We start from the raw sequence: 18,953 nt of genomic DNA, 5'->3' as shown, positions 1-18,953 counted from the left end.
GATCTGCGAGTCCTTTGTATGAGGACTTCCAGATATATGTAATTTCATAAAACGAGCACACCCAACCCAGCAAGAAGAGTGGATTAACTGCTACAAAACACATTTTTAAGTCAGCAAATCAACACAATATATTCATTCATTTCACAAGTACACAAGCTCCCCCATTATAAACCAAAATGGAATCAGTAATACTGTGCAAAGAAATGCAAGTACCAATTCTACTTAAAACACATTTTAAACACTTTCAGCACTGTTACTGCTGAGAGCAGGTCCCCTATTTCTGTATAAAATAGGGCACTGACAAAGGCAATTTTGCAACACTTTCTGAGGGTTTTTTTTTTTCCTGGATAATTACAAGTACTTTAACACAGCAGTGTTTCAAACTTACCGGCTATTGATAACCGTTGATTTGTATTTAGCCCCAGTGCAAAAATCTTGCCTTTTGCCAGTTGGATGCAGGAAGCAGTTTGCTGCCTGTGTTTCCTAGTTGCTATGAGGTTGCCACAGTTGTAACCACGGGGTTGAACATCTTGACCTTACTGGTTACAAACCAGCGGAACATGACTGCAGAGAGGACCATTTGTCTGCACCATTTTCAACCTCCTATTGATCTAGATAGATACTGCACGGAAAGACGGTTGGGGCAGGGAAGGGATTATAAGAGAGCGCAATGTCCTCCAGGCTTTCTGCCAACTATTGCAGGGCAAATAACAGCACCAGACGAAGCTATAGCTCAGATTTAGGAAAAAGCAGCCTACCACCACGGGGTGTGACAAATAAATTGGTTTGAAATGCAGACAGAAAGGTTAAAGCTGAGACAAACTGAGGTCAGACTGCTTGACAAACTTTTCCTTTTCACAATAAAGGGGAAGGATTAATGAATTCTATACTTCCTACAAAGTGCATATCAAAACCATACCAGAACAAAATGCAGAAATCTGCCTGTTAATCTCTGCTGTGATCCCTAATCTTCATTTTCCCTTAATAAATGCTAAGTTTTTGTTTTTGTTTTTGGAGGGGAGGGAAGGAATCCTTGATTTCATTTTTGCTATAAGATAACAGAGGAGGTGACTGCAATTAGGGACAAGGATACAGCACTTAGGAAGCCTGAAACCATTTTCTCTACATCCTGCTGCACCCACAGACTACTTGCTTTCATGCAGTCAGCAGAGGCTCAGTAGCAAAATACCCTTACATACAGCAAATGTTAAGAACACTTTGCCAGTTAAGAGCTAAACTCTCTTCACACAAATCTATTTCATACCACTTAGCTGAAACCGTCAGTAGTACAGGGAAACAGACTGGCTGGTCAGGAAAAACCACCCCAGACCTCAACCATTATAAGTCCCCAAAATTTTCTGTTGCAGGATTATTCCCCCACACACACCCTGTCCAAGGCAATTCTCCCTTGCCAATTCTCCTTATACTGTGTATTGTGTGAGTAGCCCTAGTAATCTTTAAGGGCACCAAGAGCTGAAGAAATAGCCAATTTTAAATAGAAACTAGGCTAAATCAACAGTTCTTAATGGAATTAAAGCATTCATTAATAAGAAAAGAACAACACTCGCACAACATTAATTATGTTCTTTCTATATTCAGTAACATGCTTCAGAAAGCTGCTACCCTCTTATTTTCCCCCCTTTAAACTAAGTTATCCTTTCTGTTGGCACCTAACAACATCCCTGGGAAGCTTTAAAAAGACCTTTTAAGAGAAACATTGGCAATTAGGCAAAAAACTTTTTAAGAAAGTACATGTGAGAGTAAAGCAGTCACATTACAGAAAACAAGAGGAATCTCAGTCCAGTCAGCAGAAAGCTTTTATTTTCTAGCGTGCAGCTTGTGATGAGATGACACACACAGTCACTTCACACGTACAGGTTATTACGTTTGGTTTGGTGACAACTTTATAAATGCTTTGTGATTTCCATAAACTAACTAACTTAGGCCATTCAGATCAGATTTCTTCAGCTGTCTTTTTCATATATAAGTGTAGTTACTTTCTGCATAATTAAAATTCTTTTGTGCGGGCCTATACTGACTCGCACTATGATCTGCTTCTAAGATGCGCCAGGAACATGCACATCATTAATAATACAGTAGGTTCCCAGACAGGATACCTTTTGCTTGGTTTGGAATGGTTCAGATAGTCTTTGAAATCTGGTTTTGTTTGTTAATTGCTACAGGTGCTTGGCTCCATGACACTTTTTTCTGCCACCACAGAATCACTGTACAGAATGGACTGCAGGTAGCTAATGTATTTTATAGCGGCACGGAGTGTCTCTACTTTGCTAAGCCGTTTCTCCAAGTATTCCTTGGGTAGGTGATGCTTCAGTTTAGCATAGCCTTCATTGACACATTTAACCCTCTGCCTTTCCCTCTCATTCCTCTTTCTGATGAATGCTGTCCCATAGGAGTACTCACTTCTGCCGTAATTGGAATGGGGCATTTGGTAGGGAAAAGCACAGGGCTCACTGTAGAAATTCTCCACGATGAGATGCTCAGACATGAAAGGAAGGAGTGACAAATCTTCAGAGCAAGTGACCTGGCTTGGTGTTTCTGGGTACATGTGAAAGGTGAGCACTGGGTCAGCACAGAAAGACCTAGCCAGCTGTACGCGCTGAGTCTCAGAACAGATGGACAGCTTGTCCATGAGGTTACAGTAGCTTTTGCCATCCATCAGGTTCTGCATTTAACCTGGAAATACATAATTACATAACAGTTTAAACAACTCATAACGAGCAGCAGAAAAAACCTCACCTGGACTTACCAACATTTGGCATTACTGGCATTTTCCAGTAGAGACTTCCAATGCATTTGTGACATTTCAGAGTGGTGTTGGAAGACTTACATAGAGCAGACAACATCCCATTTGAAAACACAAGACAGTGCAAGTAATCATTTTAATCACTCATTAAAATAATCCACAATAGACTTAAAGAAAATAAAGCCACTAACACTTCCTAAAGGAAACAGCAAACACTCCCACCTCAGCTATAGAAATAAAGAGAATCTACTTTTATGTACTCCACATGGGTTTAGGGTCTCAAAATCTACCAAAACTTTCATCTCTACAGACAATAAACAAAGCAGACCAATATCTGAGGCATTCTCTCAAACCCTTTCTCCTCCTTGAAGAAAATTACAATTCCAGTGACAGACTCCTTATCCATAACAAAAAGCCTTCAAAAAGAATTATATTTTCTCTCTGTTTATTTGATTTTTCATTCACTGTATTATCTGGATAGATGGAAAACCTGTGCAGGGTATGAATCTCAGTCTTAATTCTATGTTTGTCAGGTATTACATCCCTTCCACAAAAAAGTTTACAGAAAGTTTAGAGGATGAATTTCTGCTAAACCTAACATCCCCTTAGGTCCTCATGCTCCTATGCTCACCTGCAGATTAAACAGATAGGAAATGCCAGATACAATCCCACTGATAAAGGATTATGAAATAATTTATTAAAAGAAAAAATGCATGTCCTAATAATATTTCCAGTTATAAAGTCATCTGGGCACTGCTAGAAACCTGTAACTCAGACTAGCCTACTAAAACCATGTACCCTCTCTTTAGAGCAGCATTACAGCAAGCGTAACTACTCAAATCACCCTTATGTATTTATTAGAAATATAAACTTGCAGTCTTACAGGAAGCTACATTATAGTGCCTTCTCAATATCATTATTCCAACAGCTAACTATCAGCATAACTAATGATTGCTACTTGATAGCTACCTAAAAATGTATTTTTAATACCTAGCTGATTTTTAAAGAATTTCTGTGATCCATCCTCACATACTGCAAGCAATATTTGCCTACACAGCATCTATCGAAAAATGCTCTTACTCACCACCCACTTCCACATCTATCCATTGCTGTCTAAAACACTTCGGTTATGCTACACCCCCTAAAATGGAAACACACATGAATATTTAACTAGGTTACTAGAAACTACACTCCATTCTCACAAAAACCTTGCAAAGCTTCAAATGTTCCAACCATAGTTCCACAACATAAATGGGATCCCCTTTATCCTTCACAGGATATGGGGATATTTTAACATTTTCTAATGACTTTATACCAACCATGTCTAAAATAAAGAGAATTTTTACTCAGTATGGACCTACCCTTACAACATGTTCTATCTAAATGCCTCTGCATTCAGCTTTGTCTCTTTTTCTAATACACATACGTCTCACAACAGAAATTCTATGAGTTAAGAATTCCTTTATAGTATGCAATTAGGCAAAAGAGAAAGTCACATGCATCTTAAACAGGTACGTCTCTAGGTAGGCAAACAACCACACATTTTACATTAATATACATGCAGAAAATCAGAGGTGAATATATACTCATTATAAAATGGAAATACTAGCCAGTCATCCTTCCATTTTCTAATTATACAGGTTGGGTTATTGTCTAAAAACTTTCTGCTGCTAACAACTTAAAAACAGTCTGAGGAAAAGCGCCTGTTACATAGCAACAAACCCCCCAACTTTATAGCAAAGTATCATATAGAACAAGAAACCAAAACCAACATAACCCCTCAAAAAGAGATACTTGCAGTATTTGTTGCTTAGGACTGACACTTCTGCTGCATAACAACATTACATAAACCAGTTATCTGCTGCCTTACTACATGCAAGAAGTCTTAGGATCATTTACCTTCTAGACTAGAGACTCACCAATCTTCAGATGAAAGGAAAATCCAAGGAAACAAGACGTGCTATTTTAAGACTGATGAATAACACCTAAAAATATCTGAATAACATTCAAAAGAGAAGTTAATATCCCATTTTCTTACACCTTATTTAATAAGAGATCACATTGAACATGATTCAGTGAAAAGCTAAAGCAGCACTGTTACTGAATAGCTAGTAGAAGTAATTTACAAAAACATTGATATTCAATTAAGATCTGTTGCTAGATACAGAAATACACAAGTCTCTTACCTGGATTATGTAGCTAGAGCCAATAACTGCTCCAATTTATAGTCAATTGACAACATGCAAAGTAGCTTACAGTTAGATCTGCTCATTTCTGGTTTGGCTTTTCCAACCACACCAGAGCTATGATGGCAACAAAACTTGGCAACAAGGGCTCAAAATTTTAAAACCGTATTGAACACAACCAGATTACAGGAATGTCCTTTGTTTACTTCCTGTATGTATTCTGTTACAGTGTACTAAAGCAGCGATTTAATTTATTGGCATTTCATGTTTTGATGTCCGAATATAAACAATTGGTTCGAATTTAAGTATTTACATCAAGGCATAAGTAAACTAATTTTCATAGCTTCATTTCAAACACAGAAAATCAGCATTTATTTAGAAGAAACTTGGAATGGATTTGTTTCCAGGTTAGAAGTGAGAACACATATTAGTTAGCTTAATAGCTTCAAATTTAATCTTCATTATACCCAAAATTTTGGGAAATTCCCTTACTGTTAAGAAGTATAACACCATATAAAAAGTCCCTAATAAAGAATTTATGGAGGTTCTCAAGACAAAATTTGAAAACAGTGAGAAATTGGTACCAAGACATATGTTTAAAAGTTTTGCTTAAACTTAGAAACACAATATGGAGCAATCTATCTGTACAATCAAAGATAGGTATAGGTATATAGATGCAACATATATCAGTATATAGCTGTCCAGCTGTACAGGTACAAGGAAATAGGACACCCCACTTCAGAACTCCCACATTTTACAGGATTACCTGACACTTTAGACTATTACATTATTTGACCCTTCTATCACTCATACTCAAGCCACACACACAAAAAACCAAACCAGTTTAGTTTAAACACTTGATCTACTACCAAGACAGCTACATATACCGTCTTGTCTTCTTGGGACTGGCAGCCATCAAAGAAAGTATTGTGATTCAGCTGCCCTTGTGTGGGCCCACAGCAATGCTGCATTCGGCATTCTCCCTTCCATGCCAGCTTCAGACCTCACCAGAAAGGCAGCCATGAGGTAGAACATTTACTAGAACTGGTAGAGGCATGTATTCAATACCCAAGGTACATTATTTTTATTTAGGGGACCCTAGGTACATCACCACCAGAATAGATTATTAATTTACCAGCCTGGGATGTTGAACACAGTAATTGAACCCAAGCCTGGATTTAATCCCCAAGATTAACCCAGTTTTTGGAAGACTATGGGACTGACAAGAGAATAAAGCTCTGTATCTGCAAAGAGCTTCAGTCAATGCAAATGTTGCTATGGGGCAACTGTGTTTCCACTCCAGATGTGGCAAAGTGTACAGGTATAGCTGGTGCAGTTTATTTCCCATGCTACTCTGTCCCACAGGCTGTGGACTAAGCAAGCCAAAACTACACCTAACATACAGTACTTTCCCTTCCACACCGGAGCTGACAACTGAGGAAAATAACAATGTAACTGCATATGCATAGCTAAATTTGCATCAGGGATTAAAAACTTTTTTTAATTAGCAATTTGGTGAGCCCATCCTTCCTTTGCCTAAGCACTGACCAAGTGGTATTTCTACTCTGATGCATTTCAGAGAAGTGCTTTTATAGATGGATTTTACATGCAGGGTAATGAGGGAGAAAAAAAGATGACATACAGATAGCGTACATCCAGTTTTCAAAAGTCAGTTTTATCTTTAATTGTTACATTCCAAAGGGGATATATGAAAGTCACCTAGCAACCGTATACCTCTTGGGAGATAAGTACAGAATCACGGATACAAAAAATACACCTAACTCCCGAGATGACAGGTGCTAGAGAAAGTATGTGCCTCACACCATCAATCCAGACAAATGCAGGAAGATTTTTATAATAAATATTTCATCATATACTAACTCCTGAGACTTTACCCATGAAAAGAAATGAAAAAGATCTTTTTTTTTTTAAGAGATATCATACTCATACAATATATTAAGCTATTAAAGCAAAATAGAACAAAATGCCAACACTGTCTTTATATGCACTGCATTTGAGTTTATCTACATCACAGTACTTCAAGTATGCAGCTCGAAGACTCAGTGTCCATTTAAGTTTCACCTTAAATCTGCAAACATCACTTGACATACAAGCATCTTGAAAGTACGAGTGCAAGGAACCAAATGATGAATACAGCCAATTAGGATTTCATTCTCTGATATGAAAGATTCTACACTGCAAGATTCAGATTTCCTGTACCTAGCATTAGTCAGCAGAAAATCCAAGTATATTTACAAAAGGTCTTTACATAAAGTGATTAGTGATTTGCAAGTAATTACTGTGTTCCCAGGTACTTTTTAACCACATAAATAGTAGAGAGAAATATACAGTTAAAAACACCGTAAATCACAACTGTAAATAAGGTACCACAGCGGCAACCCAAGACATCTCAAGGTTTATTTTCTTCTCAGTTTTGTTAGTAAAAGCCACTTGAAAATGTAAAGATTTTAGCTTTTGGTTAATCTTTTAAAACTGCTTCCGCTCCAGTACATTCCTTCAAAGTTCAAATACTTTATTTTTTTTTTTAATCAATAAAGAACCATTCAAGAAAACCCTTCTGAATTGGCAGGATCAGGAAGACGTAAGTCAGCTCTTTCAATTAGTCCACTTTACTTCCCTGGAGTTATTTTACTGTGACACAATTAACTCAGCACAACATGACGGTCAAAGACGGATTTGCGTTGCTCTTGGACCTGTAGCTTCCAACGCTGCTGAGCATACTCCACTTTGTTCAACACATTGGCGCGGCTTCGAGAACGAGCCAGCACATCATGTGCATTTGCAAAAGGCTGGTGATCCTGGAATAGCAAAAATCATTAGTTAGATCTCAACAATTCCACTGAGCAATTACATTAGTTGTCTTTGTAGTTACATTCCAAAGGAGGTGGGGGTTATTTTGGTTTTGGTTTGTTTTTTTAAGTAAACAAGCTGTTTCAACAAGCTGTCAGTAATAATGACCCAGCAAGTTTTTGAATAGTTAGAACTGTACTTCAATTTCTCATCCAAAGTAACTTCCACAGGTTTCCCAAATAAACCAAACTTCATAGTACTGTCAAACAATTATCTGCTGCCCACAGACCTCACAGTGAGCTGCAAGATAAGAACCATCTTGCATCCACTAGCAGCTGGTGGGACAGAAGCTTAGAACGAGACCTAGGAACCAGGAGTCTCCTGTTATTGTCCTGAATGCACTCCACTTGAAAGCTGAATTAGAGTCAGTTCTCTGCCAGCTCTTGGCCATTTACCATCAGGCAGTTCTAGATGTTTATACACAGCTTTTATATAAACCCAACACACTCTGATGTTTACCAAACTAAACCTATTGTACTGAGCTGTCTAAAAGCACAGTGTCAATACAGCTGTTTAAGTGATAGAACTCAACAGTAACTGAGTGCTTGTTTAATATTTACTCTGTTTTTTAACAGTACCTGCAAAGCTTTATTTTCTTATAGTAAATATAACCAGGTTATAAACAGTAAGAGTCAGAACTGAACTTAATTTGGCTATCAAACTGTTTTGGACAAATGTCACATTGCTAAATCTATGTCAGAAATTATCATGTATACAATGCATAATGAAAACTAACATAATTATGTCTTATATTAAATAACTAACTTCATTGCATGTCTACAGTTGTTTTTTTCCCCCAGAACACTTTTGAATACATTTACATTAATGGATACTTTATTTGTAAATAAATTTGTACTGTGTAGAGTAGCTCAATGGTATTTCTTAGTAGTACAGAGATTATCATTAATGATACTCATTGAAATGATGTCTACAAGTCCCAAAGCCACACATGAGCTTCACTGGGCTAAGAAACATGCTCACAGATAACAAGAGAGAATCCCTGACCCACAGAGCTATAGTCTCATAATAAAAATACATGCAGTTGGATATACCTAGAACAGGCAGGTAACAGGTGGCAAATCACTTAATTCACAGGGAAACAAAATCATGATAGCAACACACTTCTGCCATAAAATAGATAGTGGGAGTGAAAGCACAGGACAAGCTACATGGTGCTGGCTTCCCTGATAAGCAATAATCTCAGCTCAAAAGGCTAGGTCCTGTCGATTTCTATGTAGACAACAAGGGGAAAAAAGAATTTAAGAGAAAAGAGGTCTGTGGAAGCAGCTTACATTCATCAGTTGCCACTGCCATTAATGGGCAATGAAAAAGAGCAAACATACTGGCTTGAAATCCAGCAACAAAATTAATGCACAGAAAGCATGACAAAGATCAATACCTCAAGGACTTGCAAGAGGGAAGACAAAGATGGGGATAAGTCATGAGGGTCCTTAAATTATTTCATGTTGACTGTCACAGAAGGAGAACAAACAGAAAAGGACCAACATAAACTAGAGCAAGGACTTGTGAAGTACTTTTTGTTCTGAGCACTACCGTAGATAAAAGCAATAGTGACTCCACTAGCCACAGTAACAAGGGTCACAGTAACAGTTACAGTAAAACATAAAATTGGTTAAAATAGACCCAGATTTTAAGGTAAATTCATTCTGCAGTTAACCTGAGTTCTGCCACAGGACTTATTTCACTTTTCTACCTACTATCAGAAGATTCTAACCCAGATTTGGAGGTATTAATATAATTCACTTAAAGTATAAAATAAAGTACAGCATACAGTACAAATTCATGTTATTCAAGTAGTAATCTGCTCAATCTGCTGTAAGAATGCTGACAGAAAAAGAGTCATTCAAATCCCTCCTTTAAAAAAAAACCCAACAAACAAAACCAACACACCAACAAAACCAAAACCCCAATATCCTCTTAGAAGTGACTGGGAAATCTTAAGATGTCAATACAAAGACATCTGAAATATGTCTCCATGTAATATAATACATAAGGAAGTGCAGAAATAGTGGGGCATAATAGCAATAGTATACCTCTGTTTAAAGAACCTTCAACTTCAGACAATGTTAGCTCAAACTTGGCTAACAATCCCACATTTCTGTTGTGAAATCAAGGTAAATAAAGAAGACACAGCTGATAAAAGCTATTATTAAGCTTGATTTTGAACACTTAGTATCCTCCCCCAACAGAACAGAACACCTTTGTAAGTCAAAATGGCTGATGTGGCTACTGTTGATGAAAACCAGTAGAACTAAAGTATGTGCTTTATTAGCATATACTCAGTTTATGTTAACTCAGCATATGCTCAGTTTACTTAGCAGTGACAGTTGTCACTCCAAAACCAGAAACAACTTCGAGAAGCTGAGCTCAATTCACATTAAAACCATAGCATTTACTAGTTTTGATACCTTCAGATCTATGAAGCCACCAAAACAATAGGCAATGAAAACTACAGGACATTTTCAAACATTTTAAAAGTCTTGCCATCGTAACTTTGTTTCACCAAGAACAAATGTGTTTTTCTCCTACTATTAACTTTCTAGTTATTTGAAGGAGCCATGAAAATATTATTAACAATTTTATTGTAAGACGCTAATAAAAGTTTTAAGTCTTTCTGATCAGCTCTCATTTACTTCAACAGTAATAAAGTGCTCATGTTTACTGGTTAAGCATACAGCAATATTCCCATTTCATATGCTAGTTTTGGTTTCAAAAATTCTTTCTAAGGTTATACCACACTCAAAGTATACTTTATCAGTAAAAGCAGTGCTGCTTGAGGGCTCAATACTGAAAGTACACTAATGCTGAGACTTCAGAATTGTTCTATCGGTTTGTGTGGGTCAGCACTGACACTTCACCACCAACTCAGATGCCTTTGTAGAAAACCTTCCTAATGGTACTTTACGGCAATACCCTCCCAGGCATGCAGATACATCAGGTTCAGATGCACACAGATTCATCAGACGCAAAGCCATAATTCATATTTTTACACTATTCGAAGTCCCCCTTCAATACAAAATTACCTATTCCTACCAACCAGTATTCCTTATCCACACTGACCAGTTAGTCAAGTGTCTTCCTCTTTCCAACATAGCTTCATATGGTCTCATAACCCTTTCTTGTAATGACTGAAGACAATTTTGTTCCATTTTTATTAGAAGTCAAAAACACTGTGCTGGAGATTGGGAAGGTCAGTAATGACAGGAAACTAAGTCATTAATTGACTGCTTCCCTCTTCCTGCCCCAGAAAGGTTGTTCTGATCTGTTGGAATATACTGTCACATTCTGGTTCCTAGCAGTAACATTAAGACATTATTTCAGCATCAGTCACAATTTTACTTCATTATAATAATTTCTTCTTAAATTTCAGCATGAACAAGTTCAAACTGGATCAATAGCAGGTGCAATCCTTCTAGCTTCTTTTATAGAGAGAAATCTAAGCCATAAGCAACCTGCATAAATGCAATCTCTAGCACAACTGCATGGACCAATAATACTTAAGAAGTTGTACTTCCTACACAGCTTACCTCCATTCCTACTCTGCGAAAATAATCTGTGTCTAGAGTTGGGATAACTGAAGGAGTCCTAATCTTACCACGTTCTAGGCCACTGAAAAATGAAAGAGTGGCTTCACAGAAGTCATCACACAGCTTTCTTTTCCTCTCCCTTCAGGAAAAGCATTTACACTGCTTGCTCAAAAAAAGCTGCTCATCCCAAGTATTTATTTAACAACTAACCACCCCAGTCTTTATGTTAACTTAAGTACACAAGCACTCTAGTGAACTCACCCCAATATCTTCATCACTTTGTATGAGCTGTGAATGTCCAAAGAGCCGTCTCTTCAGTATAGGTTCCACCAGTGTAAGGTACACCATGTACAGAAGAAGTAGGCCCAAAATAGACAGGTATATGATGATTGTAACCTACACAATGCAAGCACAGTTTATGTCAGAATTGTGACATTCCCCTCACAATCTCTCAGCAGGAAGCAAGGACCAAAAGTACATGCGAAGCTTGGTTTCGGCAGTGTCACCAGATGACTCAAAACCCGTGAATGAAGAAAAAACACCAAACTATGACCTGATAATAAAAGAGTTTGGGGCAGACAAATTATGGCTTGAAACAGTTTCTCTTAGTGACACCTTGCTACAAATCTTATGATATTATGCCATCCCCTCTTAGAACAACCTGGTATTATAAATCTCACCTCAACAACACAACTGTTCAGTTTAGCCATCAAACTGGGATGACAAATTTGGGGTTCCTGCATGTTCTCCATTCTCTAGCACAGATCTGCATTCAGTCACTAAGAAAAATGGGAAGGTAAAAAGAAAAAACAAATTTCTACAAGACCAAAAATAGGAGCCTGTGTTACAAAAGGAAAGATGGACTGCACAATCTGTTCACACCAGCTTAGGGCCCAATGGCTCCAACAGGATAAAAATATATATTAGCTATATAATATAAGAATATAAAATATATACAAAATACATAAAATATAAGAATACAGAAACCAGTTAGGGCAAACACTAACAATTTTGCTGTTTTTAGTTTGCCAACGTACACAGAAAATTTACAGTAAGCAAGTGAGACAGCTGAATGATGACAGGCCTTCCAAAAATAATAATGAAAACAAAGTCCAAAGCTTGAAAAATATGGCCTAGAACACTCTGAATTTCAGCAAGGTATAAAACCTAATCTCAAAAATGGAAATCTTCAATAAAGGATCTCACGCCCGCCCTTTCAGCCATAGCTTGATGCTGTTGTTACTACTCAAGACAAATTGTGAGCAACCATAATGAAAAAAAGTTACATCTTAGGGCACTTTAGAAACGTTTTCCCTTTAAGAAGAGTATTTATCTAAAAGACAGACATATTTACTAATTGGTTGAAGTATTTAATTTATGCCAACAAAATTACATCGTTTACCTTAATTGTGACGGAGCTTCTCTCTTCATATTTGCATTCACAACGTAAACAGTATGCTTCTACATCAGGCCCAGGGACAGGCATAGGCTCAACCACATGAAGACAATCACTGAAGATACAGAAAAAGTGCCAGGTCAATTTTGAGCTGCTTTTAGCTAACCTGTTCTACTATGCATGCAGACCCCAGCTGAATGAGCAGATAAGCCACCTCTGCTTAAGGTCAGCTGTTCTAAATTACAGGCACTCAAGATTTAAAATAAACAAATAAATCACTACTCCACAATTATTCTACTTAGACAAAAAATTCAGCTATTGACAATCTGCTAAACAAGTTTTAAGACCTTTCTAAGTACAATGTTTTCATTTTTCAGTGAAAGCATTAAAGCTGTTAGCATAAGAAGTCCAACGATTTGAATCCTAGGCTGAATGCATCATTTGACACTGTCATCATAGATGAAAGTAAATTCCAACTACACAATTCTTTATTCATCATACTCAAAAGAGCCTTATTTTATCATGCCAGTATACAAAGAGAGATTAACCTCTCTTTGGTGTTCATGAACAGAAGTTCTCTTTTCTTGCCATTATGAGTTACAGTTATTGAAGAAAATATAAATAAATACATAAAAGTCAGATGGGCTGTTTCTCTAAGCAACAACATAGTGAATAAATACCATTCAGTTTTTAGCAACGGACCCAGATGTGAGAGCACAATGTGACTTAAAAGATTATAAATGTAAGTCAGTCCTGTGCCAAAAAGCATGGTTGACAATCGTATGGGCACTCTATATCATAGCACTGAAGTCCAGCTGCCATGAGACAATTGCTCCCACCAATAACTTATGTAATTTTGGTCTTTTTGCTGACTCAGGTTGGTTGTTCAGAGTTCATACCCCAGAGCTCCTGCAGAGCACCAAAAGAACAAAAATCATGTTTCGCCTTTATCCTGGTTAATTCAATATTAGCACAGTCAGAAGCAGGTAATGAAATAAAATCCCTGAAATGGCAGCAGGAGTTTAGGATTCAACACTCTTCCAGGCTAGATTACAATACATGGCCAGCCACCAACTAATCTCTTCTATTTTCTTTGTATTTCTTCTTCATAACTAGAACTATTGAGTGTAAAGTCACAGTCTCTGGAGTAGAGTGGAAGGCTTGTTTTCCCCATTTATTTGAAAGTAAAATGACATTCTCTGTGGAGGAGGTGCAGCATTCAAACTTCAAAATCAAAAATACATGCAAATTATAATCTATACAGTTTCTGTTCGTATGATTGAAAGCTTGCATCAATATGCTGCACAGGCATGGTAAAAAGCTTGTATGTAGCTTAAGTACAGCAGAAAGTCTGTTACTTAAGTAGATCAAATATTAATACCAGCATTTTTTTTTTCCTCCAGTTCAGTGTTTCAAGTTGCTAGGAAGCATAGGATCTATCAGAACCTTAGAATTTTGACGTTGTGTTTCTTTGGACTGCGATTCTATGGCAATTTTAATGGAAAACATACAAAAAGCTGATCCCTTTCTACTGGATTTTCCCACTTAACTGCCTCTACATTACCACCTTCTCTCTTGCACCCACAGTAACAGCACCAAGGAAGCAGTTCTTCCAAGGCAAGCTAGGCTAGTCAGAAGGGCAGCTTCTGCAGAGACAGATTTCCAGTTCATTCAGCTTGTAGACAGGGTGTCCTCCCTCCTGCACATCCATGACTACTACTGAAGTTGGCCTCTATATACAGCAATATATTCAAAGTACAACAAACACCAGCACTTTTGAAATGGGTTCTTTACCCTTTAGATGCTTATGCATCACTATGCTTGCTAGCGCACTGTCCATCAGGATGGGACTGCCTGAAATAGTTGCAAACTCCAGAAGGATGAACAGCTTTTATTGGTGTCAAATCACCCAAGCCCATACTGCTGTTAGCATAAGGCACTGTTTGTCAGTCTGAAGACAAAGAACTCACCACTCCAAGTGAAAAAACTAGAACATCTAAATAAGAGTATCTTGATAGGTTCAACATTAAAAATTAAATTTTCATTTTATGTCTGGACAAGCCCGCAGTAAGTGGTCACTATACTGTACATAATTCATAAAGACAGTAAACATTGATCTGGCTCGTCTCACAGGTAACTGGTCTATAACTGATCTAATACCTAAAGGATGGTGCACATCAGCCAGTTCTATTCAATAACTTACTTGCAGTGATGCAGAAGTCAAAATACGGCGCTAAATTTGTCAATTTTATTGCACATAAACTAGCAATGAAGCCTTTTAGAAGTGGCATGAAGACATGTGAAACAGAAGATCAAAGCCATAAAATGTTCCCCACATAAGAAATTATCCCAACAAAACGAGATGCAAGATTGGAAAATCAATTTTTGAGATACTATATCCATCAGTATCTTTCACAATAACTTTAGTCAAGCCTTGAAACATAATTTCTCCTTCAATCCATACCAATATTGATTTAAAGGAAAACAGGGTCTTTTCTGTTAGTAAGGCACATACTATGCAGTACCCACTAGAAAAAAATAAAAATCCATTTTCATTTGCAGAGTGGTAATGAACAATAAAACCAGTGATACTAATACTCTGAAATGTCTGCTGTTGCTGGAATTCTCCCAGAATGTTTCACTGCTGCAACTTAATTTGTCACAGTAGAAGTAATATGGTTAAGTTAATCATGTGGAACAAAAATAGTAATTTTGATTGGACAGTACATTTATGTTTATTGGTTTAGATTGAAATTTACAGTGTTACTCCTCACAGTTCTCCTGTAACTAATTTAATAAATCAAGGCACAGCACTACACATATCTGTATTACTAATGTTATTCCTATAATTATTTTTGTGGGCCTCCTCAGGGGCATGAAATTCTCCTAATCAAGACGCCAATCCGCTGCTACTTGTCAGACCGAAAAGTCTTTTATGAATTCTGAACGTAACTGGGGAAGAGTCAATATATCAAGAAGTATATCACATTTTTATAGAGTGACCCAAGAACCTCTGGGCACTTCCAACATCAATGCAAGTCTACAACATGATGTTGTATTTGTATGATTTACACAGACAATGACACTCAAGGTAAAATTACGCAAGGGAGCTATCCCAATGTAATAAATAACTGTCATCGCCTTTTCTTCTCCAACCCTTCATCCCTGGCCAAGCACATCAGTCCTCAGCTTGGAGTCCAGTAAATGCTATAGCTGGCCTAAACAATATAATAGAGCACACTGCTGGGGCACAGAGATGTAAGAACTCTCTCTGAAAAAAATGTGTTGTTACACGGCTCAGGCTATGTCATATAACTGCACTCTGTGGCTGCAACTCCGAGGAACAGAAACCTCCAGAAACAAGTCTCTAAATTCTAGTATGCTTTTCAAGACTGGAGAAAGAGGAGACAGTACTCCCGAGTCCTAGTTCCATGGCCGTGCTCCCTTGCCTTTGTGCAAATCACTGAATTCAAATTACAGCACCCACTTACCTTTTTCTAATTTCAAGTCTAAATAAATAACTAAACATGGAAGCAAGCAAACAAAACAGAAGACAGGGCAAAAACTCTGGATTTCAAGCATGGTCCCCTCCTAGAGCTGGATTTTGAAGTACTTAAAAGTTCCAGTAAGTTATGAAAGAGATATCATTTCTCCTGGTACTAGTATAGGAGACTCACATGTAATCACTATGGTACCAGTCTTTTACCAATAAGACTCATTATAATTTTTTATGCCACACACACTCACCAGTCTTTCTGTGAAACATTTTTGTTGTAAATATGGCCCGAATGGTCTTTGTAAGGAGGGCAGATGCATTTACATCGGACATCCTCAGAATTCTGCAGAGTAAACAACATGCTTAGAACAAATTATCATCAGTAACTGTAACAGGATATAGAAAGTACTCCTTAACATAATACCTGAAATATTTAACACAATCTACTTGCAAGTATCTTTGAATAGTCTTACCCAGGTTCTCCTTCAAGTTTAAGAACAGCCCTTCAAAATTACTAAGCATGCAAAGCAACTTGTCAAGTAACACTATTGTTTTAGATAGCAAATGCATTCTTCACAAATACAAACCCTGGAGTTTCAGCTCACTCTTAAAGAAAAACAACATTCAGAAGTAACTGATGTTGATATACTTAACTATTCAACTGTATAACAGACACAGTGACGAGCTTAAAATTAATGAAAGAATATTAACCCCAAATGGAGGTTGGCAAAGAAACCTCTGCAGATAACTCTGTCCTACCTGGCCACAAGAGAAATAATCCTGTAAGAAAAACCACTAGAGGGACTAGTACAACCTACAGTCCTTGTTTCAAACAGCAGCAGGATATTGTGAGGCAGAGAAAGCAAGTACAAAACTGGAATTCCAAACAAGGGCATAGTAAGTGTGCAAAATTATAGAAACTTGTATAAGCGAGTTTTAGAGAAACAAATTAACACCTGCAGAAGCAATAGGCACTGCAGAAAGAAGTGAGGAGAATTAACTGTTATGGAGTGAGAAAGAAGTAGCACCCAAAATTAATATTTAGATCAGTACTGGGAAAATTGAACTTCAGGAAACGATCACTTTGTGCAGTATATTAAAAGAATTCTTTTCTTTCCCAAATTTCACAGGAACAGAAAATCCCATGGAAAGAACAGAGGTGTCCAGCAATGGGCTATGAATCCTCAGCATCCTCAAATACATACCAAGTCAAAGTAACATATTTGAGTAAATAATAACAGAGAATAAACATGACTTATCTAAAATACCAGCTACTTTCTAACAGCCTTACAAAATAACATCTCAAGGAGTATCGGTCAGTTGGAAAACCTTTCTCCACACTGAACAATCAAGTCAGTGTGACACTAAGTGGGCACATGTCAGTTGGAAAACCTTAACTGCACTATATATTAACTCACTTCTGGTCTCTCCACAGAAAACCCCAAGAGCTGATTATCATTAAACAGGAGAAAGTTCAGACATGCGGGTACTATGACAATAGGAAAGACTTGTACTATTAGGAGACATGAAGTTCTCAGTCAGTCACAGAGACACTAAGATTACAGTCCCAAATATTAACCCAGAAGCATCAACAGCAGAGCGTCTGGGGGTACTTAACCCGGGCAAGGCAGTAGGAGCCGACAGAGCCGCCGCAGGCCCGGTGAGAAGAGCTAGCTCGGACCGCGGAGCTCCGTGCTGAAGAGGCGAGACATGGGGCGGATCTCGACACCAGCCCGGGCACACAAATGTAGCAGCTTCACCTCCCGCAAGCCCTTCCAGTGAATACGCGGCCGTCGGTTGTAGTTTTGGGGACGGCTGCTTCGGGGACCACATAAAAACTACATAAATTACCTCAGACTTACACGGCTGTCGCAGACACGGGCGACACCGGGCAGCCCGGTCCCGCTCCTCCGCCTGCCCCACGGAAAGCGCCGAGCTCCCAGCGGGCAGCTGCCCGGCCGAAACCACCAGGCCCAGCCTCCACCAAAAGCAGGCCGAAGCGGCAGGAACGGGGGGATGGAACCACCAGGCGACACCGAGAGACCGGCGGGGCGGAAAAGGGAAGGCCCCGGTACCGAGAGGGGGGGGCGGGGAATATCACCGTGACCCGTTCCCGCCCGCGCCGCTCACCTTGGCCTCAGCACCCAGTCCCGCAAGCGCAGCCAGCGCCAGGAGCCAGCAGACGCCAGCCCAGGCCGTGCCGCAGGCCGCCATGTCTAACCCCGACCGCTTATCGCTGCCGCGCCGCCAGCCCCACATCGCCCACCGCCATCACTTCCGCCTTCCGCCGGCCTCACGTGAGGCAGCGTCCCTCCGCGCTGCCGGCCCCCGCGGTAACGGTGGCGCCACAGGATGGTTCCGGGGTGAGAGCCCGGGTTCCGCTCCCCCGCCGGGCTCGGCCTGCAAGGCAGGACCGTGAAGGGCGTCTCCCCACCGCGCTAACTGCTGCGCCCCGCGGGCCCCAGCCAGTGATCCCCTCCAAGTGGCACAACGGATTGCTTGCAAGAGTAAGCGGAGGAGCCTTTTACACAGTGCTTCCTCACTCACTGGGGGGGGGGGGGTGGGTTCAGAAGAAAGCATTGAAATGGGTTAAAATTGAAAAATGGCAATAATTAGCACTCTAAATGAAGCGTTCCTGTTGAGATGATCCAGTTTTTCTGTAACTGAACATGCAAGAGCAATTTATATAAAT

General features: G+C 38.9%; 2 protein-coding genes across 4 annotated transcripts; both read right to left on the bottom strand.

Annotated features, from left to right (window-relative positions):
• Positions 1 to 1,949: 1,949 nt before the first annotated feature.
• Positions 1,950 to 5,917, bottom strand: ASCL3 (achaete-scute family bHLH transcription factor 3). Its single transcript, XM_080620142.1, has one exon. It carries the CDS (start codon positions 2,687 to 2,689, stop codon positions 2,171 to 2,173), a length of 519 nt encoding a protein of 172 aa, XP_080476268.1. The 5' UTR covers positions 2,690 to 5,917; the 3' UTR covers positions 1,950 to 2,170.
• Positions 5,918 to 6,096: 179 nt separating this feature from the next.
• Positions 6,097 to 18,538, bottom strand: TMEM9B (TMEM9 domain family member B). Of its 3 annotated transcripts, none has more exons than XM_080620139.1 (5): positions 18,392 to 18,538; positions 16,513 to 16,604; positions 12,772 to 12,880; positions 11,631 to 11,765; positions 6,097 to 7,769 (listed from the first exon to the last, which is right to left on the bottom strand). In XM_080620139.1, the coding sequence occupies exons 1-5, from the start codon at positions 18,518 to 18,520 to the stop codon at positions 7,614 to 7,616; spliced, it is 621 nt and encodes a 206-aa protein (XP_080476265.1). In that variant the 5' UTR covers positions 18,521 to 18,538; the 3' UTR covers positions 6,097 to 7,613. The 3 variants fall into 3 exon arrangements, with proteins under 3 accessions (XP_080476265.1, XP_080476266.1, XP_080476267.1); XM_080620140.1 differs by lacking the exon at positions 18,392 to 18,538 and adding an exon at positions 18,124 to 18,383 and having other exon boundaries at positions 6,561 to 7,769; XM_080620141.1 differs by lacking the exon at positions 18,392 to 18,538 and adding an exon at positions 18,113 to 18,352 and having other exon boundaries at positions 6,561 to 7,769.
• Positions 18,539 to 18,953: the final 415 nt, after the last annotated feature.

The sequence above is a fragment of the Psittacula echo genome (assembly GCF_963264785.1).
Source record: "Psittacula echo genome assembly, chromosome: 5".
In the NCBI taxonomy this organism is placed as follows: Eukaryota; Metazoa; Chordata; class Aves; order Psittaciformes; family Psittacidae; genus Psittacula; species Psittacula echo.
Note: the sequence above shows the minus strand (reverse complement) of the source record. Positions and strands in the feature narration are given on the sequence as shown.